The 25246-nt window shown below is 47.1% G+C and overlaps 1 protein-coding gene across 10 annotated transcripts in view; it reads right to left on the minus strand.

Annotated features, from left to right (window-relative positions):
* The window catches only part of HVCN1 (hydrogen voltage gated channel 1), a 31864-nt gene that overhangs the window by 2628 nt on the left and 3990 nt on the right, over nucleotides 1-25246 (minus strand). For 4 of the 10 annotated variants that reach the window (XM_069557852.1, XM_069557853.1, XM_069557854.1 and 1 more), the window contains 4 exons: nucleotides 23631-23670; nucleotides 9079-9363; nucleotides 4605-4709; nucleotides 241-472 (listed from right to left, as the gene is read on the minus strand). In XM_069557852.1, coding sequence (XP_069413953.1) covers nucleotides 241-472; nucleotides 4605-4709; nucleotides 9079-9363; nucleotides 23631-23651 — 643 coding nt within the window. In that variant the 5' untranslated portion in view covers nucleotides 23652-23670. Of the gene's footprint in view, nucleotides 1-240; nucleotides 473-4604; nucleotides 4710-9078; nucleotides 9364-10611; nucleotides 10696-10824; nucleotides 10879-18297; nucleotides 18439-23630; nucleotides 23671-25246 lie in introns of those variants that run through there. The other 6 variants (XM_069557855.1, XM_069557856.1, XM_069557860.1 and 3 more) reach the window with 3 other exon arrangements.

The following is a 25246-nucleotide window of genomic DNA, read 5'->3' on the forward strand; positions in this document are numbered from 1 at the left end:
TTTATTAACATCTTTCATTAATCATGAAAATAGAGCCTAAAGGAGAAGGGCCCTTCCTTTCAGAGCACATGTGCTGGTGTCAATTTGTAACCACAGAGGTGGCAGTGGGACACCAGAGCAGACGGTTTCATGTTTCTCTTGGCTGCCAGGAGGACCGGGGGCTCTGCGCCCCTTCCAGGCTCTACCCACTGTCCCACCCCCCAACCCCAGCCCCCCAGCTCAGGCATGCAGGGGACATACCATTGATGATCCGGGCCACCCGCCACAGCCGGAGCAGGATCAGCAGTCCCAGAGCCTCGAATTCATGCTCCCGGAACAGGAGGACGATGTCAAGGATGAAGGAAATGACCACCACGATGGCGTCCAGGATCTCAAACTTGTGGTGAAAGAACTCCAAGCGGAAGACCAATATTTTAAAGAAAATCTCCGTCATGAAAAAGGTCAGTATAGCAAGGCTCATATAGTGGAACACCTGAAGGGGACAAGGAGACACGTGAGTGTAGACACAGGCTGATCACGGGCTGAGCTGGTTCACACGGATGAGCCAGCTTTGAATGTACCTGCCCCGTCACCAGAGAGAATCCATTCCCTTCACCAATCCCGCATTCCTGCCAGCACCAGGCACTGGTTTCAGGCTCCAACTGTAGCTGGGAACAGCACAGACATTGTTCCCTGCAGGGCAATGAGGCAATGGCAGAACTGAAAACATCCACCATGCCCTTTGGCCCAGCGGCTACGCTGCTGGGAATTTATCATACAGCTAAGTTCACATGGGCACAAAGACAGTAAGGATATTTACTGCAGCACTATTTGCAGAACAGGCGATTTTCTTCATTGTTTGTAGAACAACAGAAATGTTCTGTGGGGCCATGGGAAACCTTAAAAAAGAAGGGCTAGCTTTGCCGTTTAGAGCTAAGATAGCGCCTGGCGGAAGAGATGAGGGCATGGCGGAAGTTGTTTGTCAAAACTTTTGATTGGCTCTCTTGATTTGCGCACGTGGACAGCATAGACTACTGTGATCACCATAGACTCCTGTTACAATGAAGCCCATGACGACTTGACCTTTAATGTGATTGGTGCAACTATGGTATATTAAGATTTGACCTTTAATGTGATTGGTGCAACTATGGCATATTATGATTTGACCTTTAACATGATTGGTGCAACTATGGAAAATCCCTCCCCAAACCCCCCTTGCTTGCCTATATAAACCAAGAGTTTGGGGCAATAAAGCAGAACTGCTTAGACGGAACCCCTGGTCGTGTGATTGTCTTTTGCTCGCAGAGGGGCTGGGTTGGCGGACAGCAGGCTCCCATCTCCTCGGGACGCCTCCGTTTTGCTGAGGGAAGTTCCACTGCCTCTCTCTTTCTGCGGAGCGGAGCGCCCCCGCCCCCGCAATGTTCATTTAAAAGCATTTCAGTACCTCCTCGTGGAGTACTACACAGTTGTTCAAAAGACCAAGGCTGATCCGTAAGTATTTACTAGAAATGATCACCAAGGTGGATGATAAATGAAGAGAGTTCCCAGATCTAGATTTATAAATACTAGTCTTCACTAAAATAACCATTTCCATTCTGGGGCAGGGAAAATATGAAGAGTTGAGACATCATCCTGGCCCATAGAGGCTCACAGTGACCAAATCTGGGACCATTTGAAACTGAACACTGAAAAGAATGACTGTGTTCTTGTGATACACACTAAGAAAGGCAATGCCAAAGAATGCTCAAACTACCACACAACTGCACTCATCTCACACGCTAGTAGAGTAATGCTCAAAATTCTCCAAGACAGGCTTCAACAGTACATGAACTGTGAATTTCCAGATGATCAAGCTGGATCTAGAAAAGGCAGAGGAACCAGAGATTAAATTGCCAACATCCAATGGATCATTGAAAAAGCATGAAAGTTCCAGAAAAACATCTACTTCTGCTTTATTGACTATGCTAATGCCTTTGGCTGTGTGGATCACAACAAACTGTGGAAAATTCTTAAAGAGATGGGAATACAAGACCACCTGACCTGCCTCCTGAGATATCTGTATTCAGGTCAAGAAGCAATAGTTAGAAATAGACATGGAACAACAGACTGGTTCCAAATAGGAAAAGGAGTACATCAAGGCTGTATATTGTCACCCTGCTTATTCAACTTATATGCAGAGTGCATCATGGGAAATGCCGGGCTGGATGAAGCACAAGCTGGAATCAAGATTGCCGGGAGAAATATCAATAACCTCAGATATGCAGATGATACCACCCTTACAGCAGAAAGCGAAGAACTAAAGAGCCTCTTGATGAAAGTGAAAGAGAAGAGTGAAAAAGTTGGCTTAAAGCTCAACATTCAGAAAACAAAGATCATGGCATCCGGTCCCATCACTTCATGGCTAGTAGATGGGGAAACAATGGAAACAGTGGCAGACTTTATTTTTGGGGGCTCCAAAATCACTGCAGATGGTGACTGTGGCCATGAAATTAAAAGACGCTTGCTCCTTGGAAGAAAAGCTATGACCAACCTAGACAACATATTAAAAAGCAGAGACATTACTTTGCCAACAAAGATCTATCTCGTCAAAGCTATGGTTTTTCCAGTAGTCATGTAGGGATGTGAGAGTTGGACTATAAAGAAAGCTGAACGCCAGAGAATTGATGCTTTTGAACTGTGGTGTTGGAGAAGACTCTTGAGAGTCTCTTGGACTGCAAGGAGATCCAACCAGTCCACCCTAAAGGAGATCAGTCCTGAGTATTCACTGGAAGGACTGATGCTGAAGCTGAAACTCCCAATATTTTGGCCACCTGATGCAAAAAGCTGACTTCATTTGAAAAGGCCCTGATGCTGGGAAAGGTTGAAGGCAGGAGGAGAAGGGGACGACAGAGGATGAAATGGTTGGATGGCATCACTGACTCAATGGACAGAGTTTGAGTAAACTCCGGGAGTGGGTGATGGATAGGGAAGCCTGGAGTGCTGCAGTCCATGGGGTTGCAGAGTCAGATAACATTGAGCAACTGAACTGAACTGATAAAAGGATACTGATTAGTCAATGTAGAAGGAAAGGCATTATTAGAAATCACTGGTTTGCAAGCCAGTGTGTTCACAGACTCACACAATGATCATCAGTGGATGCCAACTGGGGAAGAAGTCTGTATGACATGGAAGTGTCTCCGTGCGGATTATTTATGACTGCAAAGGGAAAAGTGCCCCTGGACAGTGCAACAGCTCAGTGTTTACAACCTGAACCAAGTGAGCAGACTAGTAGTGGGTCCCTGGCCCAAGCAGCCGTGAGATTTAAAAATAGAGAAAAAATAGCCCACCCTTGAAGAACTCTTGCTTTTTAAGCCTCTTGATCTAACCTGTGTTATACAGGAAACAGAATAAAGGAATAGGGTGGTTCAGATGGTAAAGAATCCTCCTGCAATGCGGGAGACCTGGGTTTGATCCCTGGGTTGGGAAGATCCCCTGGAGAAGGAAAAGGCTACCCACTCCAGTATTCTGGCCTGGAGAATTCCATGGACTGTATTGTCCTTGGGGCACAAAGAGCTGGACACAACTGAGTGAATTTAACTTTAAAAGAGCTCAAATATAATGTCAGAAATCGAGTTTGGAAAAAAAAGCACTATGAAAGAGGAAATTTCAATGAAAACTGGTTATTAGATATTACGGAATTATAACTTTTTTAGGTGTAATAATGCTATTATGGTTCATAGGAGAAAAACCTCATTCTTAGGCATTGTTGAAGTACTCAGCGATGAAGTGTCATGATGTGTGACTTTCAAATGGTCAAAAATATATGGGCATGCTTGTGGGTATGTATATAAAGAAAGCAAATACAGAAAAATGTATGTTTGCCATTTTTCATAATAAAAAGTAAAGAAAAAAGGCACAAGACAGTGAGCATAGGTGGTAAGTTACTGATTCTATTAAACAGTAGAGGGAGAAAAGATTACCCATCTACGGGAGGACTCAAGTGTCACAGAAGAGAACGTTAACGACTGCCTTGGTCAAAGGGGCCACGAGTAGGAAGGAGGTTTAATGTTTTCTTCCTGCCCTTTTGCCAGTTGAAAAGACACTTATGCACAACCCACTGAATTTTTTTTCAAAGGGTGTGGGGAGATGTTTTTTAGCCCCTGGCCTCCTCCCAGTTACTGGTGATAGGGTCACAGAATGCACCCACTGCCCTCTGGATGACTGTCCGGGATGGGCCAGGCAGTAACTGTGAATCAGGGAATGAATGGTGGGCGTGTCCCCCCAGTGGCTCCAGCACAGGGACCACGTCAGCATGTTGACAGGAGGACAAACAGCCCGTCCTCCTCTGGGAATGGGAAGGAATCATTCTCCTGGTTTGAGAATCAGTGACAGACTCCAGCTCAGTGTCTTGGACAGCGCAGGATGCAAGCCTGCAAGCCATCAAGTGACCTGAGGTCTCCTGCTTGTAGGGAACTCATATCTACAACTGGGAAAGGAAGACATGTGCTCTGCTCTTTGACTGAAAGCACCCCATCAAACTACTCTCAGAGAAGCCCTGGTTGATTCTCTGTGGGTGCTGCCCCCTCCGCCCAGCCTCAGTGCAGGTAACAAGAGTGAACCATGTTAAAGGGCTGTGGACACACTACCCTGGGGGCATAGTTATTCTTGTCGGGCTGGATGATCCTCAGGTCCAGAACAAGCTCGGCAAGCACCAGGAGGGCGTCCAGGACGACCAGGCAGATGATGATAACCTGTGGGCCAACGGAAGAAGCAAGAAACCATGAGACCTAAACAGGGACCTTCCTTCCATCTCTAAGGGCTGTTAACACCTGGAGGTCAAGGATGGGAGGCCAGTTGCCCACAGCAGCTCCAGCGCCTCACAGGAGGCCTGCTGGGGGCTGGCTCCTCTCACAGGAGCCCCTCCTTCCAGCCCGGGGCCGTGCCTGTCCTCCTAAAGCCTCCGTGCAGCTCACTGACTGACCCTTGGTCACCACTGGTCTTTCTCTTAACTTGGAAGTTCACTGCTTCTCAGTATCTCTTGAACCAAACTGCTAACGCCTAGATGGCAAAAAATGAGTAGTAATTTTTTTAAAACTTTTTTGTTTCTAGTTCTGGGAATTGTTCTTGCCAGGGCTCAATAAATAAAACATCCAGCCTCAGAGACCCAAGCTGTGGGAGGATCTCTAGGGACGCCTCCTCCAGGCAGCTGGGTTAGGGTGACGTCCACTGTGCCCGTCAAACAGCTTCAGAGTGGAGACCTGAGGTGCCCACCCCAACCCCATGTGCTCACTGTGGGGGAGGGGGCAGGGAGTTCTGGGTGTCCTGGGAAACAGAGGAGCTGCTGAGGGAAAGACAATCTCGTGGGATTTGTGACCTGCTGGAGCGGGGAGCTGAGGGAAGGGGACCAGGGTGAAGTTAGTGAAGTTAGTGGGTGGTCTCACCAATGGCGGTGCGGGTGGTCATGGTGACGGAGGCAGTGATGATGGTGAATCGGATAGTGAAGGTGGAGGTGGAGGTGGAGGTGATGGCCTCTGGGAAGACCACAGGGATGAGGTGGGAGTGGTGGAAGTGGCAGCTACAGGAGGAACCCCAGGGTGGGGGGCTCCTCTTCTTTCCCTTGACACTTGTGTGACCTCTTTCTTCCCCTGAACATACTGGACTGTCACTTACTTCCCCGGGGGCCTTGCCTCTTACACTGTCAGGCAGATAGATCTTGACCTCTGAGAATTAGTCTGCCGTTATCTTGGCAGTTTCTGCAGTTTCAGGTCGCAATTGAACCAGTTCAGGCCTATAAAGAATGGACTATTAAACTTTTTTTTTTTTACCATTTCGACCTGTAACAATTATGTCACTAATTAAAGTATTTGATGACATGGTTTACTGCTGAAAATTGTATGGCAAAGTGCTCTGTAATGAGATATTCACACAAATCCGAATTCAGTAGCTTAATGAAGACTCAAGCCTCAGACAGCATCTTTCCTTCTTTCCTCCCTCCCTCCCTCCCTCTTTGGTTTCATGTTGGAGGTAAAGGGATCTAAGAGCTTATCTAGTCTAGAAGCAAGGCACAGAGATATTAAAAACAGACTGGATACTCAGCTGTAAAAAGGAATGAAGCACTGACGGACGCTACAGTGTGGATGAACCTAGAAAGCATGATGCTAAGTGAGAGAAGCCAAACACAAAAGATCACATACATGGTAGGGTTCCATTTACATGAAATGCCCCGGTATAGGCAAAAGGTAGATTAGGGTTTGTCGGGGACTGGGGGTTACTGGGTACTGGGTCTCTCTGGGGGTGATGGAAGTGTTCTGGAACTGGATAGTGGTGATGGCTGCACAACATCGTGAATGTACTAAATAAATGCTACTGAATTATCCACTTTGCAATGATTAATTTGATCATAAAATTATTTACTTAATTTTAATTTCACCTCAGTTTTAAAAAGTGTTCGAGAGACAGACCCAAGGTCACAAAACTACAGTGCCTGGGTCCCAACCTCGGCCTCTATGAACTGACCCCTAAGGCTCTGAATCCACCAGTTCACAAGGCAGGACAAGTTCTGAGGGGACCCACATCACAAGTGAAAAGGCTGAGAACTCAGGGAAGTGGGTTAATTCCAAATCCTCACTGGAAGACAGCCATCCCTAGCAGCAGCACCCAGAGGTGCAGGGTGTAGCGGGCTATGGGGCAGCCAGTCCTGAGCCGGCTCCCCTGTTAGCCTGGACCTTGGGTACAGCTCTCAGCTCTGCTGTGCCTTGGCGTTAACTCTAACAAGCTTCAGTGTCCTGCCGGGGGAGATGGGACTTTGCTGCATTTTCCACCCCGACTGACAATGGCAGCATCGAGCGAGATAAAAGTGTGAGGTGCGCTCAGCAGACGGCCTGGCCACGGTCAGCAGGTGATAAAAGTGAGGCTCCTCCTGGCCTTCCTGGCCATGCTCCCCTGCCTGTCTGTGCCTACCACAGAGGCCTGACTCACCCCAAGTTCTCTCCTTTGGTTGGTTGTGCCATCCTGTGAGAAGTGACAACAGTCAACTATATATCATGTCACCTTGGTCACCTCAAACCATGGGAACAGGTGGAAACTGCACCCAAGAGAGGGGATCCCAGACTCTTCTTGCATGCGGATTCTATCTGCAGAGATCGATTCCAGACTCTTCTTGCATGCGGATTCTATCTGCAGAGATCAAGCCCTTGAATCCTTACTCCCTACCCCGAGGTAGCCTCCCTGCTTCCAGTCTGGGCTCCTCTCCAAACTGCTCCTGTCGCTGCCTCCCCACCGCACACTCGGACTCTGATGGCTGCCCACTGCCGCTGGGTGGACTTCCAAAGCCTCTGTTCCCACTACTGGATACGCACAAGCCTCATGGACCCTTCTCAATTCCTGCAATGCTCAAGACTCTTTCCTCCCTCAGGCCCTTTGCAAACACGGCCCCTCTGCCTGGGAAGCACCTCCCTTCCCATCCACAAACCTCACTCCTGCCCAGCCTCGTGATGTCAGGTGAAGTATCACCTGCTCTGCCTCACGTCCTCGATTGGGTCTCCCCGACCCCGAGGATCTCTCAGAGCCACCCCCGTTTCCCTGACGAGGGCTTCCCTCCACTTGTATCCAGCATCTGTCTGATTTCTGGAATGCCCATCTCTCCACGGAGCATCCATCCTCTGCAAGTGAGGGCAGGGATGTGTCCATCACGCTCACTGCCATGACCCTGGTGTATAGCAGAAGCTAAAAAGTGACTGTTGAGTGAATGAATAAACACCTCTCCTATGCTTTTCCCCAGAGCCACGTGGCCTGGGGGTCCAGTCAGGAGAGGGGGTACCTCCCCAGGGCTCCTCTTGCAGCTGGGAGGAAGCTGGCTCCTTCCTTCTGCTCCTGAAATTGAGGGTTTGGGATTTCAACCCCAACAACATAATACCACATTTCCTCTTCTGTCAGAGCTACAGAGGAAAGTGCTGAGCTGCCAGGAGTGCTTGGTTGCCTGCTTTGTAAGTCACACAAGAGTGGAAAAAAAAAAAGACCAAAATAATTCCTTCTCTTTTACTCTGGAACAAAGTCAGTGATGGGAGAGGCAAGGGCTGCTTCTCTCTACTTTCAGAAGGGACACCAGCTCCAGGGAGGAGCTGGGTTATCATGGCTGAAGGGGGGTAACCTGCAGCAGGGGCCCTCAAAGAGTTCCATTCTGGGAACTGACAGACTGGGCTGACAAGGAGCCTCCCGCTTTCTGCTGGGTCTCAGAACATGCTTCCAGACACCTGCTCACCCACGCTGGGGTGGCGGGATGGGGTTCAGACAGGGCTGGCCAGACTCCACTCACGTTGGGACTGACCCTGAACCCTGCAGGAAGTCCTATTCCTTCTGCTACTCTTTGAAGCCTGTGTCTCCCTCTCAGGGTCTCCCCATAACCACACCTAGAGATTGGTGGCGGGTTGGTTACGCCAGGCAGATATTTTCAGCATCACTTCAGAAAAGTAGAGACTGCACCCACCCCCCAATTTATCCTTTCATTTCCTTTGTGTGTGTAGGGGGTAAATTTTGCATAACTTAACATTTAACATTGCAAAACTTAACATGTTCACTCCTTTACGGTCGGCATAAAGTTCGCAGGCCTTAAGTACATTCACAAGGTTGTTCAACCATCACTGTATCCAGTTCTAGAACATTTTCGTTACCTCAGCCGGAAACTACATCCACTGAGCGGTCACTCCCCCCTCCATGCCCTCTACTCTGCTGTCTCTGCGGATGTATGCATTCAAGACACTGCACGTGAATGGAATTGCGAGACATGTGGCCTTCTGTGTCCGGCTTCTTCCACTTAGGATCATGTTGTCAAGGGGCATCCAAACTACAGCACACGTCAATGCTCCATTCCTCTCTGCAGCTGAGTAGGGATGGAGCACATTTTGTTTAATGGATTCATCAGGTGATGAATTTTTAATTGACTTTTGGATTAGGACTTACTCTGCCCCTGACAACAGGGGACCTGCCCTGCACAGGATCCGTGCTGGGTAGGCATCTGCGGAGTGAAGGAACTGGTGACAGAGATGGGCCCCTACCTGACCTCGTGACTTGGGGCTGATGGCTCTGCCCCACCCAAGGCATTTTGGGCCTCTGCCCACCTACCTGAAACCTGTGGGCGCTGAAGAGCTTCCTCAAAGTGGTCCTGAAGTCTAGGCGGGGCCTGGGCACAGGGGCCGGGGCCGGGGTGGGGTCAGTGGCTCTGCCCTCCTCGGCCGAGGCCGAGGCGGCAGTGGGCGGCGGCTGCTCTTCTTCCTCCTCCTCCTCCTCATTCTCCCACTTCTTGTAGTTGATGTTCCAGGCGTGGTAGTCGTCCCCGACGACGGTGAAGTGTTTCAAGAATTTGCTCATCCTCTCGGCGGGAGCCACCCTGGCCCTGCGGGTGACTGCCTGAAGAAAGGGGGGACAGACAGCGAGCGCTCAGGCAGCCTGTCCGTCAGTCTCCAGGGGAGCAGAGCCCCCGCTAGGCCGGGCCCCGGGGTGAAGACGGTCCGGCGCTCAGAGCACCCTGCGAGCGCAGACCGTGAGGTCACAGTGGTTTTTCGTGCATTTATTTTTGGAATCCAGGGTCTCAGCACCGGTGAGGCAACAGGAAACCCCAGACTCCGTCAGGCCTGCCACTGTGGTCTGGCTGGCAGTAACCAACAGGAGAGGTACTGCCGCCCAGTCGCAAAACACCCACCGCAGGCCCGCATGTAAATACCGGAAGACCCAATAGCAGCCCCTGGTGCAGAGACATCACAACCTAAAAACCCAGAGGTGAGAGTTGGCAGGACAGGGAGAGGGCAAAGGCAGAAGTAAAAGTGCCCAGAGTTTCATACAAAAGCGAAGCCACCCTCGCCATTGATCAGTCCTAGAAAGGTCTGGGCAGCAAGTGGATTTTTCCTAAGTTCAGCCAGGGCTGTTTTGAATAATTATAGACGGTTGTTTAAAAGACCGATGACTTCAAAGTGAAAAAGCAAATAAGATTCCCACTCCTTTACCGAACTTACCCTCCCAGACATCAAACGTTTTCTAAAGTTCAATAATGAAAACTTTCAGGTATGGCTATGAGAAGAGGCAATATGATCAGAATAACAGGAAAAGAGAGCCCCAAACAGACCCAGCTCACTGTGAGAACCTGGATGTGATGGCAATGCCAGTCCAGATCAGTGAGAAAACACTGGCAAGGTTAGGACATTTGTCTTTTCCAACAAGGGGGAAAAAAATCCTACCTCATGCCACACAGAGAATAAATTTCATTTGTATTAATCTATATAAATGCATTTAAAAGTCTAAAAACAAAATACAGATAAGTATCTTTATGACCTCAGTACTGTGAAGGATTGGTTAAATAAGACAAAAAACATAAAATAAATCAACAGACCTGACTCAGGAAAGCTAAAAATGTTTGTTTCTCACCTGTACAAAGTAAGACACATCACAGACTGGGAGTAAATATTTGCAATGCATTTAATAGACAAAGATTTTAGTATCCAGAATATAGAAAGAAATCTTACCCAAAAAAGACAACTCCATGGAAAACTAGTTAATGGATATTACCAGTCAGGTCACGTGAGAGGAAACCCAGATAGCCAAGACACTCAATCAACTTCACTAATATTTAGGAAAAGGTGAATTGAAGTAACAATCACATACCTTTTCATTCCTTAGATTGGCAAGAATTTTAGAATCTCCAATAGCAAACAGTGAATATGTGAAGCAATGGGGGTCTCTCGAACCCTGAAGGTAGGAACAGACACTGGCACCACTATTTTTCCAAGCAATCTGGTACTGTTTTGTCAAGTTGAAATTATACTAGTTAATGATCTAGTAATCCCACCCCTAGATAGGTTTCAAAGAGAAACTCGCCCACATGTACTCAGATCAGTGACATGTTCAAGAACGTTCACTGCAAATGTTCACCTAAATGGTAGGAGATAGAGAAGTGGGTTTTCTCTATTCACGTGATGGAATTTTATACAGCAGTTACAATGAATGAACCATGTCTCTGTGTATCACTGATGACATCCATGTGTACCCCCTCAGCAGTACTGAAAACAGAAAGATCACTCCCTTTCTTCAAAAACATCCTTCACTGGCTTCTCAAATCCCGCTTTCTGAGTTTCCTGCTACCTCAATGGCTACCAAATACTACCATGTATTGTTTTTGGAATGTGTCAAAATGTGAGCATAAATATACAAAAGAATGAGATTTCTGCTTCTGACCAATGACACAGTAACTGGTATAAACAACTATACCAGTTAGAGCAACTGCCATAAAAGTAACTATACCAGTTAGAGTACCTGCCATAAGACTAGATAAAATATAACTCTAAAACTGGGTAAAATGTATGAAATTTACTGTGATCTTTGAAAGAAGAGAAACAAATAAGATGAGCCCCACAGTCACTCTAGCCTTCTGCCTGGAGGTACTTTTTGGACTGTGGAGACAAAGATTATAGTTCAGGGTTATTGAACTTTACTTCCTCAGGAATTTGCATGACAAGGTACCAGAGAAAAGGAAGCAGTGCAGAGAGAAAACACTCTAAATATTGGACTTAGGCTGAGTCCTAAACGTCACATGTGCAGAGCAAGACTCCATGAAACAGGGCAAAATATAACTTTCAGGAAAAAACAAAACATAAAAAAACTCATGGAACTGTGAGCTGAATAACTACCAGAGAGTTACATAGGTCTGGGTTGGGAGATCTGTGAGTTCCAAACAGCAAGAGTAGAGAGATCCTCTTGAATACTCTTGAATATTCAGTAGAAATTCCAGAAAAGCCATGCCTTATATATAGACCTAATCTAGCCCTCCAGTCAGGGCTACCTTAGACCTGTCCCAACTAAGCTTAAAAATAAGGCTTTTTAAAAGACCATGCTTATCTCTAAGTAAATTAACTGCCTCTTGAAACAAAACTCAGTACTCTGTTGAAGAAGAGAGCAAAATACTCTCAACAACATTCATAATGTCCAACATATAATAAAAAATTACCAGACAGATAAATAAGCAGGAAAACGTGGTCATAAACCAATAAAACATCAGCTTATCAGCTCAAAAGGGATGGAGATAATGAAATTGGCCAACAAAGATTTGAAAATAGTTAATTATAAATATGTTCAAGGATTTCAAGGAAAACATGAACTTAATGAGGGAACAAATGGAGAATCTCAAAAGAAAAAAGGAAACTATAAAAAATCCAAATGGATACTCTAGAATTGAAAAACACATATATGAAATGAAAAAATCACTGGATGGGCTTAATAGCTGATTAGATGCTGCAGAAGAGAAGATCAGGGAACTTAAAGATAAAAAACTGAAACTATGCAGTGGAAGCAAGAAGAGAAAAGAGGCTAGGGCTAAAAAAAAAAAGAACAGAGCTTCAGGGACATTAAGTTCCTGATATACATGTCCCTGGAGTACCAAAAGGAGAAGAGAGGGAAAATATTTGGAGAAATAACACCTGGAAAAAATCTCCAAACTTAATGGAAAAATACAAACATACAGGTCCAAGATTCTGAGTCCCCAGAGTACCACGTGACACCTGACCTAGAGCAGAAGCTCATCAAGTGCCTGTTGGTGGAGGGCCCTGGTGCCTCCAACTGCTAGGCTCTCAAGGTTGGCCAAGGACCAGGCCCACAGCCAACCTGAATCTTTCTGGGTGGTGAGTGGCCATGATCCCCTCCACCAAAACACTTCATCTGACAGACAGAAACCTCTTGCACTAATTCTCATCATGGTGGGACCCTCAGGGTGTGCTACAAAAACCACATTCATATTTTATACAGAAAACTTTTTTTGAAACTTTGCATCTAATAACGAAGCAACTTTCAGTAATTTGGAATGAAAATATGGCACCCAGCAGAGCAGAAAACAACTCTAGTTTTAAGTTAAAAATCCGTCATGCCAGAAGCAGCAAAGTTCCAGAAAAGACAAAGATCATGAAAACATTGTGAGCCTCGGCAACTTCACCACCCACCCTGGACTCTCAGCTCTCGGCACCGGCCTACCCCCCACCTTGCCCAGGCAGGTGGAAGGACTGACTCAGCGAGTTGCGGGGACCACAAGCCTTAGTGCCTGGCCAGGAGCAGACCCTCTGTAAGCACCCGCTGGTATTATTATTCCTCAGTAACAGACACTCTCACCTCCACTCCCCCAACTTCTTCATCACCTGTGGATATCTCGGTTCACTGGTTACTGGGCCCAAACGGTCTGCCTCTGCAGCCCCATGTGTTTAGTCACATGGACTGAAAGATTCCTTTTCTGGCTGAAGCTAGATTTAGTTGCTTCTATCATGTGCAATCCGGAGAATCTAGACCAGTGGAGTCCCTGGCCCTGAACTGTCCCCACTGCTCCTGCATTACCCCTTGCCGTCCCAGTATATTCTGGCCCTGCTCTCTCTGGGGTCACTTTTCAGTATCAAAGCCCACAACTGTGGTTCCCACCTGGACTGGGCTGTATCCTCTCACAGTGTGGACTTTCTGTTTGACAATCTTGCCTCCTCTTGATTTTTCTCCCATCTCTGGCTGCTTTTCCTGTACCGTGTCCCTGCCCCCAAGCCACCTCAAGTCCTCGAGTCCCCGACCCTGAGCTCACCCTGGCACAGGGCCCCTCTTCGGTGGTCTCTGCACATCTGTGTTCTCAAGGCTGCTCAGGTGCCAATCAGTCTCCAGTCTGCCGTCTGATATCCTGCCAAGTCGTTAGTCTGCTGTGATCCAAACTGAACTAATTTTTTTTCTTTCCCCCTAAATCCACTTCTCCTTCCACACTGGCCTAGGTCATGGAGTCACATCCGCCCCACCGCTCAAGTCCACGGCTAAAGATCACTCTCTCTATCAGGCCTGTTGATCTAACCTCCTGAACACCATTTCTGCTGCACCTTGTCTTCTTCTCTCTCCTACCACCTCACCTCTTTATGGGACACTTGCACCAACCTCCTGATTTGGCCTCTCACCTCTGACCCTTTCTCCACCCAATGGTGGCCAGGTCACCTTTCTCCAATGCTGGGCTGGCTGCATCCCTGCCCTTGCCTATCTCCCTCCCCTGCTTCCCATTACTTTCAGTCCCTCCACCCTCACCCCCTGCCAGCTGCTGCCTTCAGGACCAGGTCAAAGCTCTCTTGGTCCCTTCCCCAGCCTCCACCACACTCCAGTTACACTAAATGCACTGTGGTTCTGGAATAAACCACTCTGTCTTGCTTTCAGAACTTCACACGACCTGCACGCCCCCCCACCCCCACCCTGCCTGGAATACCCACCCTCTGCCTCACCCTAGTTCTTTTTCACGTTTTATAGAATCAATTTTACCTCCCTTGGGAGGACTTCCTTAACTGCCACATGTTGGGTGAGGGTCCTTCCTCTACTTCCCCATCAAGCCACTAACGAACACTGTGACATCGCAAGGTTGTCTCCGGCGCTAGTCTGTGAACCCCGGGAGGGCAGATGTTGTTCCTCCCTCAGTCACAGGGAGGGGCTCAATATTTAATAAACGATTTAACAACAAAACCGCAGGAGCTGCCCATCAAAGGTAATTGCCTACTTCTCGTTTAGACATGACAGGTATTATACCAGAAAAATTACTACCTGGGAGAGAGGGGGAAAAACAAACAAACAAAAAACCAGATCTACAATTGATGTGGAAGAAAGTGTTCTTGTGAATGTCTATTTTTCAGATTCTGAAGCTGTCATCTGTAGGAGGGGGAAAGTCCCTATTTCATGGTCATCCAGCAATCACTGAAATAGGTACTTTTTAAGAAACTCATCTGACTGCTGATTCCCAGGGCCAAATGTCTGCTAAGTCCCCATTTCCCCATTCCCTCTCAGAGCCTACTTTTGGGGACTTCATTTGCTTATTAATAAACACGTGTGTGCATGCATGCTAAGTCACTTCAGCTGTGGTCTGACTCTTTGTGACCCTATGGACTGCAGTCTGCCAGGTTCCTCTGTCCATGGGATTCTCCAGGCAAGAATACTGCAGTGGGTTGCCATGCCCACCTCCAGGGGATGCTTCTGATCCAGGAATCCAACCCACGTCTCTTATGTCTCCTGCACTGGCAAATGAGTTTTTTTTTTTTTTTTTTTTAACCAATAATGTCACCTGGGAAGCCTCATTAATCAACACTCCCACCCCCAAACAAGGCACAATAGCAGCAACATCTATTATTGCTGATTGTTTATAATTTGTTATAACAGCACACTGGTAAGTTCCTTAAATGCACTATTTCATTTTAATTCCTAACAACTCTCTGAGGTCGAAGTCATCATTTTGGGTCTGGGTGAAAAAGGTGATATGTCCAAAGTCGCACACTCAGAAGACGGCAGAACCAGGACTTGCCCTTGGGCTGGGCTGTATCACCTGGAGGCCCCCATGTTACAAGACACGGCTGAGAAAAGGCCAGGCAGGCTGTGACCAGACATCTGCTGGCTAGGAGGGTGCAGTGGGTTGAAACGCAGCTGTCCCAAATCCATGTCTACCTGAAACCTCAGAATGTCACCTTGGTTAGAATACAAGCCTTTGCAGATGTCAAGATCTTGCTGGGAATTCCCTGGAGGTCCCAGTGGTTAGGACCCCCGGCTCTCATGGCCAAGTGCCTGGGCTTCAATCGTTGGTCAGGGAACTAAGATCCCACAAAGTGCACGGTGCTGTAAAAAAAAAAATCTTGACATAAAACCATGCTGGATTTAGGATGGACCTTAATCCAGTGACTGGTGTCCTTATAAGAAAAAGAGGGGGGACTTCCCTGGTGGTCCAGTGGCTAAGACTCTGCACTCCCAATGTAGCGGGCCCACGTCTGATCCCTGGTTGGGGAACTGGACCCCATATGCTACAACTAGAGAGTGACATGCTGCAACTAAGACTTGGCACAGCCAAATAAATAAATAAATATTTAAAAGAAAAGAAAAGGAGGGAACACTTGGAGGAGAAGGCCATGGGAGGATGGAGGCAGAGACTGGAGCGACGCATCTGGAGACCAAGGAGTGCCAGAAACCACCAGAAGCTACGCTTCCCGGGTGGCGCTAGTGGCAAAGAGCCTGCCTGCCGATGCAGGAGACTAGGAGACTGGGTTCAATCCCCGGGTCAGGAAGGCCCCTGGAGGAGGGCATGGCAACCCACTCCAGTACTCTTGCCTGGAGAATCCCATGGACAGTCCACAATCCCATGGACTGTGGGCTACAGTCCATAGGGTTGCAGAGTCGGACACGACTGAAGCAACTTAGCACGCTCGCACCAGGAGCTAGGAGAAATGGAGCCGACCCTCCCTCTGAGCCTCCAGAGGAACTGAGCTGGCCAAGCCCCTGATTTTAGAAACTCTGACCTTGAGGACTGAGAGAATAAATTTGTTTTTTTAAGCCATCTGGTTTGTGGTCATTTGTTATGGCAACCCCAGGAAGCTAAGACAGAGCGGGTGTACTTGAGTCAGCTCAAGGGTGCCACAGATCAAGTGCTCTCTCTCCCCCTTTATATTCATGGGCCACACACCGGTCCCACACTCCTGGGATGAAGCAGGCTCCTTTGGAGGTCAACAAAACCACTTGGAAGAAGCTTATTTCTCTTTGCTTGCAGCGTATCGGCCACCTCCATCTCCTCTTGCTCTCACTGGATGCTGACAGTCGTGAGAAATTGGCTGGGCAGGGAGAGGCAGCCTCTCCATTCTACAGAAGGGGAAACTGAGGCTCAGGGAGGAGAGATCTACTACCCAGAGTCGCCTGCTGTAGCAGGGTGACAGGGGTGGAGGAAGGAAGGCATGTCTCTGCACCACCTGGTGGGCATGGAAATGGGTACGTCCTTCTTAGGAGGGCAATGAGGCAGTTTCTTTCATCTTTTCAAAGGATATTTGAGTCTCCCCAATGTGCCAGGTGTGGGAGCAAAGGAAGGATCAGCATTAAACTAGTTTCTACAAAACTTTAAATGTCCATATTGTTTGACCTGACACAAGGGACTCACGCACAAGCACAAAGACAGTCACACATGTACTCACTGCAGTCCTGTTACAACCTTAAGGTCCACGGTTAAATATGCTGTGACAGACCCACACTATGGAATACAACACAGCTGTTAAGAATGCCCTACGTCAGTGTGGCTGCAGGGACTGACACAGAAATGTCTCTCTCAACTACAGTCAAGTGAAAATCGGCATAGTACTAACTCTAACCAGACCACAGTGTATAATTCCATGTTTGTTAAAAACAAAATCAACAACCCAAACCAAATCGTTACTTCTGTGAAGCAAAAGGGATTAGGACTGGGTTGGAAGGTGAAGAGAAACTTTTTTTTTTTCCCTGTTAGATTTAACAATAAGAAATAGCCATTTTTGGAGTCAGATCTAACCTGCAGAGAATGAAGTATTTGGGTGAGGGGAAAAGGGAGGAAGAATTTTTTAAAAATATACACACACACACAAATCCAATATATACGTAACTGGAATCCCTAAATAAGAGAACCAAAACGATGGAACAGAATGGTTCAAGATATAATTCAAGAAAACTACTGAAACAAGACTTCTTTAAAAATTACCATTTTTGCAGATCAAAACTGGTAGAAACGGACAGTTATGTGGTTCAACCTAATATCTGTTTGTTGTTTTAATTTCTTATACTGAGAACTTATTTGTGTACAGTTTTTGAAAACAAACATAAGTAGTAAAGCTGACATATGAACTCAATTCTACTAGCTTTGTTCTTTCTGAGACGCTCTGTCAATGAGAGGAAAACATGCCAGAAGGGCTGATTTTTAAAGCAACAAGAACAATGATATTGAAAGAAGTGGAATCAAGGTTCTGAGATGCAAGGGTTCCTTCCCTCAGTAGGGGAAAATAAGGACTTGCCGCATGGCAATCACCGCCACCCAGTGGACAGCCAATGGCCTTGCATCTCTTACCTTCTGGGTCCAAGGGTCTTAACACCCACCCAGGCAGGGTCAGAGACGCTGTCCCGATCCCTGCCTTCCTTCCCTCTCCCACAAAGCTCACCTAATCACAAAGCCCTGTGCATTTTAGCATCTAAATAATCCTTGAATCCATCACCTACTTCTCTCATCTTCTGCCTCAGCCTCGCTGCTGGGGCACCTCCCTGCCTCAGCCTGCACATTTTACTTGGAAGATGTATCAGCCCCTCACTGTTCTCCCTATCGCTTTCACACTCTTGTCAACAGCCTGAGAGCACTCCTTGAAACAATCCTGTCTCCCTGTGCAGAAAAGGCCTGGGGCTGTGGCCTTAGGAAAGTCTGCCTGGCCCCTGGCTGGAATCTGGGAACTTGTATCTCGGGAGGGTTCTCATCTGGTGAGAACAGCTCACTGTGCCTGGACTGTTTTTGTAAACGACATTGCGGTTTATGTTGAATACCTGCTTTCCTCAGGGTAGTCTGGAACTTCTGGAGTTTGGAAGGCACCCATGTGACCACCTCTCAAATAAAAACCTCGAGTGCTGAGTCTCTTAACAAGCTCTCCCAGCAGATAACATTTCACGTGTCGTCACAGCTTCCTGCTGGAGGAATTAAGCAAGGCCTATGTGACTCCCATGGGAGAGGAATCTGAAAGCTTGTGTCTGATCTCCTCTGGACTTCACCTCATGTACCTTTTTCCTTTTCCTTTGTAAAAATCTTAGCCATGAGTGGAACTGTGTGCTGAGTCCTATGAGGCCTCCCACTGAATCACTGAACCTGGAGCGATCTTGGGGCCCAACGGTACTCCCTCATTTGAAACTCTCCTTGGGATTCCCACTGATCTTAAAGATACAGGGAACTCCCTGATATCCCAATGGTCAGGACTCTCTGCTTTCACTGCTAAGGGCCCAGGGTTCGATCCCTGGTCAGGGAACTAAGATCCCACAAGTTGTGTGGCATGGTAAGGAGCGAAAAAAAAAAAAAAAAGACCAAAGTGCCTTCCAGAGACCTACAGCCATTGCCCAGGCTGTGACCTCTGGCTGCTTATCTGATCTCACCTGTTACCGGTCTCTGGTCTGGCCACATGGTCTCCATTAGCCCTCCATACTCAACAGGTTCCTTTAACCACAGGCCCTTTGCACGTGTGATTTTCTGTCAGGAATGCCATCTTATCATTTTTCTTTGTGTCCTGCAGGAGGTCTCTCTTAAGCACCCAAGCTCCAGGAGGCTGACCACGTACCTTCCCTGTTGCACTCATGCATGGCCCACACCTCCCGCAATAGAGACGGATGCACCCATTTGTATAATGGAGTCTGCTTCCTCTCCCAGCTCCTCCTTAGGGGCCTGGGTGGCTGGGCTCCTGCTTATGCTACATTCTCCACAGCCCTCATGCCTGGAAGACTGCAGGTTCCCACCAAACATACCTGGAGGGTGGAACGAATCCCTCGAGCAAATCTCTCCTCCTGGGGGACTCCTGCACCCCAGCAGCTCACGTTCTCTTACCACCATCTCCCAACCCCCTAGTCCCCAGGGATTTGTGTTCTGAGGAATGCCTATTTTTAAAATCAGGGAAGTCTTTAAATAAGCGTAGCAGCTTTTCCTTCTCTAGGGTGGGGAGGAAGTTTGAGGTTCATGAAAATAACCACCATGACGGCTGACTAGATTGTGGGGGGTGGGTGCTGCTTGCAAACTGAGAAGCCTGACCAGCAGCCCAGGTGCCTCCAGAGATGCATTCTCCAACTTTCTTCCCCATCTCCTGTGGGTCAGAATCACTCCTGCCTTGATGGAAGAGTCTGTTGACCTAGCAAGACAATCATGAGGCTGGGGAGGCAACGTGGGAGTTAATATTTAAGGTAGTGCAAACTGCAGAGACTGCAACTATCGCCAAAGCACCTGCCATTTTCTGAGCTCTGTGCAGAAGCCTGTGGCAACATACAGCAACAACTCTATGAGGTGGAGACGGAATCCTCTTCATTTACAGGTGTGGAGACTGAGAACAGAGAGGCCAAGCAACCTACCCCAGCTCACACAGCCAGTGAGATGCAGAGCTCAGATTCCAAGCCAGGCTGCCTGGCCCAGAATCCCCTCCCTCCTCCATGACCCCTCTGAACGTGCTCTGGACTCAGCTGGTGAAGAAGGCCAACACTGAGTCGGGAGTTCAGCCCGGTGTTACTCAATAAGAAACACATTTTATACCCTGCCACTTAGGACACGCTAACATATATACATTCTATAATCAACATTAAAGTTAATATGTGAGAGACTTAAAGTTCTCCACTTTGTTCTATTTCTTAAGAGGCTGACTGAAGCCCATTAACGGATTTCAGGAATCACCAATGGGTTGAGTCTGAAACACATGGGTACCGTAGGACATATTTTGTCTGTTTCCCTGGAGGAGGGAGAGGATAGCTGTTGGAAAGCTGGCAGTCCTGCCCCAAGTCTGTGATTTGCCCATGTTAACTGGGAAGCACAAGTCAGGCTGCTATTTGTGTTTTGAAAGCATAGAAAGAAATGAAAGCATAGAAGTAAAAATATATAGTTACCCAGCTAGAAATTAGGACCTATCATCAGTATGACTGAATCATCTGGGCCACCCCATCCCCCAGCATCTTAGTGATGCTTCAGCTGAGGAAAAGACAAGATAAACAAGAGTTCAGGGTGCCCCTCTTTCTTGCCTCACTGTGGCTCAGTCCTTGGAAGGAGGCCAGTGCAGCTGCAGTTTAACCAATGGCTCTCAGATCTGCTGCACACTGGAACCCCTTGGATGATTTAAAAACAAACAAACCCCAGTGCCTGGCTCCCAGGCCCCAAGACTGTGATTCAGTCGGCCTGAGAGTGGCCTGGGTGGTTGGGATCTCCATTGTGCAGTCAAGGTCAAGAACCAGCATCATGAATGAACCTGGTACCTCCAAACACCTTATGAGAAAGGTGCCAAAGGGCCACAAGGATTTCTAAGCACACCCGGCAACCAAGTTGCCCAGTGTGGCTGGTGACAGGTGACTGAGCTGAGGACTGGGTCAGCTGATGGCCCAAAACCCACTTGATCCTCATGACGGCGTCAGCAGCTCCTGTGTATTAGGACTGCACACTGCTACGTGCTCTCCAGGCACTATCTTGTTTGATCCTCACTGTTCCCATTTTACAAAAAAGGAAAAGGGAGGCTCAGAGAGGTGGGCAGGGGCAGGGAGGGCCTCTCAGGAGGGCAGGTGTCCAGAGCCTGCTGAGGGCCCCTCTGATTAGAGCCGGCTACAGCAGATCAGGAGTGAACCATGGCTAAAAACCCCACCCATTTCTCCTACAACAGAGCTATTTTGCTCCCTAAAGCTAAAGGGGGCTGGATGATTAAGTAGCTCCTAAATGCAATCCTATTAAAACAATTTTTTAAAAAACATAATTAACTTCATTGGGGTAAATTATTAAAAGGAATGTGTTTTAGAACCAGTAAGAGGCTTATTTGCTACAAGTGGCCCTGGTCCAATCTTCCCTGCTGCTGCTGCTAAGTCGCTTCAGTCGTGTCCGACTCTGTGCGACCCCAGAGACGGCAGCCCACCAGGGTCCCCTGTCCCCAGGATTCTCCAGGCAAGAACACTGGAGTGGGTTGCCATTTCCTTCTCCAATGCATGAAAGTGAAAAGTGAACGTGAAGTCGCTCAGTCGTGTCCGACTCAGTGACCCGAAGGACTGCAGCCCACCAGGCCCCTCGGTCCATGGGATTTTCCAGGCAAGAGTACTGGAGTGGGTTGCCATTGCCAATCCTCCCTAGCTGCCCAACAACGCGGCTGGGACCACCTCTTGCTTTGGCCTCTGTGCGATGAAAGAGAGGCTCCCACCCCCAGGGCTCCCCTGAGGTGTGTCCCTAGTTGTGCATTCCAACACGCTGCCTGCCCTGATGTTTCATGTCTTCACCCCCACTCCTGTGCCCTGTCCCTGCAGCCAGACCTCCTGACCCATCCAGACCCCTAAGTTTTACCTGCTGTCATTCACCCTAATGAGCAGACTGTCACTCCACATCTATTTCTTTTAGTATTACTACTGTGAAAACATGAGGAAAGACAAATTCATAATTCCAACACACCAAATTTATCATCTACTTATCTATCCATCTCACTCTTATCTTTTACAATTATAATCCAAGGCTGCACACAACTTTGTATCTTTGTCCCCTTACTACTTATACGCATCAGACTTATGCCTTTTTAATGACCAAGGCTTTTTAACCACAGAAGACAGTGCTCTCATTATTGTATTTTCTGATTTTTCATTTTCAGCATCTTTATCACCAATTCAAAGGCCACGTTTTTACACATGTTAACATTTCTGAAATCTGTCCTCCAACTGCCCAATGTCAGTGCTGTGTCACATTAGATCACAGTAAACAGGCGGGCCCTTTTTTTCTTCATAGCACATGAAATAACGGTGCATTTACAGTCAAGGGCATCTTATGGACTAAGAAACACATACGTTTCTAAATTGTGCTGTAAATGATACTTTTGCCTTTCTGTGGGTTGCTTCCTTTCCCGTAAGTGAGATGACCAGGTTTGATTATGACCATTTTCGTGACTCCTGATACACCCAGTCAAGTTTTTTCCAGCAGTTGTGTGGGTTGATCCAGCCCCTCGTGAGATGTAGCAGTGAGCCAGTTTCACCACAGCATAACCATCATTGAGAATTTCCGCTTGCTTTTTTTGTTTTGCTTAGTAGGGAGCGATAAACGAAGGAAACCGTTCCATTTGCCTTTCTGTGAGTAGTAATCATAGCGGGAACTCAAGGAGCACCTGTTACTGGGTGGCAGGCACTAAGCCTACAGTATCTTATCAGGAATTGCCACAACAATACGGAGGGTGATTGTCATCCTCTACTGGAAATGCCACCGAATTTCATTAATGCAAAGACGGACATTTTCCCCTTATTTCAACATTTCTGAAATCAGAATTGGTAGCATGTTGTAAGGGCCATTGGTCACTTCCCCCTCCCACACTGTAAACAGCTTTAAATCAGAAAGACTCTTACAATTAAAGGGGCCACCGATTTGACAAAATGCAAGATCATCACCATTGTCCCATGGTCCTCTGCCCCATTACTCTGCTGCTACCCTGAGCCTCTGGTGCTGCCCTGACAACTCCACCCGGCCAGGCCCCTAGAAACTCCAAGAGAACAGCTGAAATGGAAGCCAGCCTCTCCTTTCCACCTTGCCCTACCCTTCACAACCAACATCTCTTCAAATCCAACAAGCCTGCGCCCCAGATACCAAGGACAGAATTTATTAGCCCTCCTCTGGACAGCCACGCAATACAGGAGGCAGAGCATTCGCTTGGCCATCAGGCTAGGTTGGAAGCCCATTTCTGCTACTTCCTGTGTGATCTTGAGCAAGTAGCTTTCCTTCTCTGTTCCCAAGTGTCTCTACCTGTAAAATAAGTGGGCAGGAGGAGTCCTGATGAGCTCAGTATCAGCCTAGCAATGGTCTCCTCAACTTCTCTGGACGAGCCTTCAGGAGCAAGGGTGGTAACTTGGTTCCATTTTCCAGATAAGGAAACTGGAGGCTCGGGGAAGTAAAGGGCGTGACCAAAGGATAGAGGGCTATTAAAATGCAGAGCTGGGCTTTGAACAGTCTGTTTCTGATTTTGAGGCTATCTTGAGGTTCCTCCTGTAGCTTTCACCTCTGACTTTAAACACTTTGGTATGGTGCAAGCACCCTGAACACGTGTTTTCCCTCCATCCTGTTAGAAACATCAAACAATTATCTTCTCAAGGCTGGGAGCTCCATTAATTCTGCTAGTCCACCTGAATTAATTTACCTTTTCATTCCACGTGGCCATTTTCCTGTCTTCTCAGGATCTGGAAAATAAGAAAACATTTGTCCAGATCTGTCATCCTGCCAGCATTTGCCTTACTATGCGCTTTCCAACACTTTCTTACAAATTATTTTTAACTTGCTTAATAGTGTTTGAAAACAGTAAACAGTAAAGTTCAAGCCATATGTAGAAGGATGACCATATATATCCAAAGAACTGAAAACAGGCACTCAAATACATGCACAAAAATATTCACAGCCAAAAGATGGAAACAATCCATGCCCATTATCATATGTATGGATAAGTAAAAGATGTTATATCTATATAACGGAATGTTATCCAGCCATAAAAAGAAATGAAGTACTTTTGCAATACATACAAATTATAGAATCATTATGTTGTACACCTGAAATTAACGTTGTATGTCAATTATATCTTAATAAAAAAGAAAGAAGATATGAAGTACTGACACATGCTACAACGTGAATGAACCTCTAAAACATTATGTTAAGAAGGCAGACACAAAATGTCACACATTACATGGTTCCACTGATGTGTAATATCCAGAACATGCAAATCTATACAGACAGAAGGCAGACTGGTGGTGGCCCGGAACTGGGGGAGAGGGGAACAGGAGAGTGACTGCCTAATGGGGACATGGTTTCCCTTTGAGGTGACGAGAATATTCTGGAACTTGATGGAGGTGGTAGGTGTACTACGTCAGGAATGTATTAAATGACACTGCTCACTTTAAAACTTAATTTTTAAAAAATTTAATTTGATGTGCATTTCACTCCAATTAGGAACCAGGCAGACATGTTAGTGTTGAGACTGCTCAGGAAAGCAGCAAGGAATCTAACTAAATGTTCACCACTGAGGGTCTGGTCAAGTCAGTCACGGTACATCTGTGGTACATCCGGTACTGTCAAATGTCCATAGGTGGATGAGGAAAGATGTGAGGAATGTAACAAGTCTCCCATCACTTTATAGCGTACTATGATCCCATCCATGTGAAAAGATGATATACGCATTAAAAAAAATCTGTTAAGGATAGAGCCGAATTCTTCACAGTGGTTACTGCTGGAGATTTGAGGGTATGGTGGGTATTTTCTCTCTCTTGGCTTCTTTCTGAAAGGTCTGAAATTTTACAATGACTATGTGTGACTTCTTAAAGCTTATTTTTAATGTAGGTGACATATACAGTAAAAAATTAGACACAAAAAGATATACTATGATAAGTCTTTCTATTCCTGGTCTTCCCAGAAACATCCTCTCCTATCAGTTTCCCATGTAGCCCCTGGAGGTATTCTATGTCTTCCCAAGCACAGTCTTATTTATTCTTTTTTTCCCTTTAAATGTGAGCTCTCACACTGCTCTGAATCTTCCTTATTTCCCTTTAGGGTGTGGGAGGCTGAAAGATGCCCTGCCCAAAGATGCACGGTCCGAATTCCCAGAACCTGTGAATGTGCCCATTTACATGGCAAAAGGAACTCTGCAAGTGTGATGAGATGAAGGACGTCAAGATGGGGCATTATCCAGGTGGACCCAGTGTGATCAGAAGGGTCTTCACAAGTAGAGTGAGAGAACCAGAAGAAGAGGAGACGTGATGACAGAAGCAG

Source organism: Ovis canadensis, chromosome 17 (genome assembly GCF_042477335.2).
Source record: "Ovis canadensis isolate MfBH-ARS-UI-01 breed Bighorn chromosome 17, ARS-UI_OviCan_v2, whole genome shotgun sequence".
NCBI classification, from domain to species: Eukaryota; Metazoa; Chordata; class Mammalia; order Artiodactyla; family Bovidae; genus Ovis; species Ovis canadensis.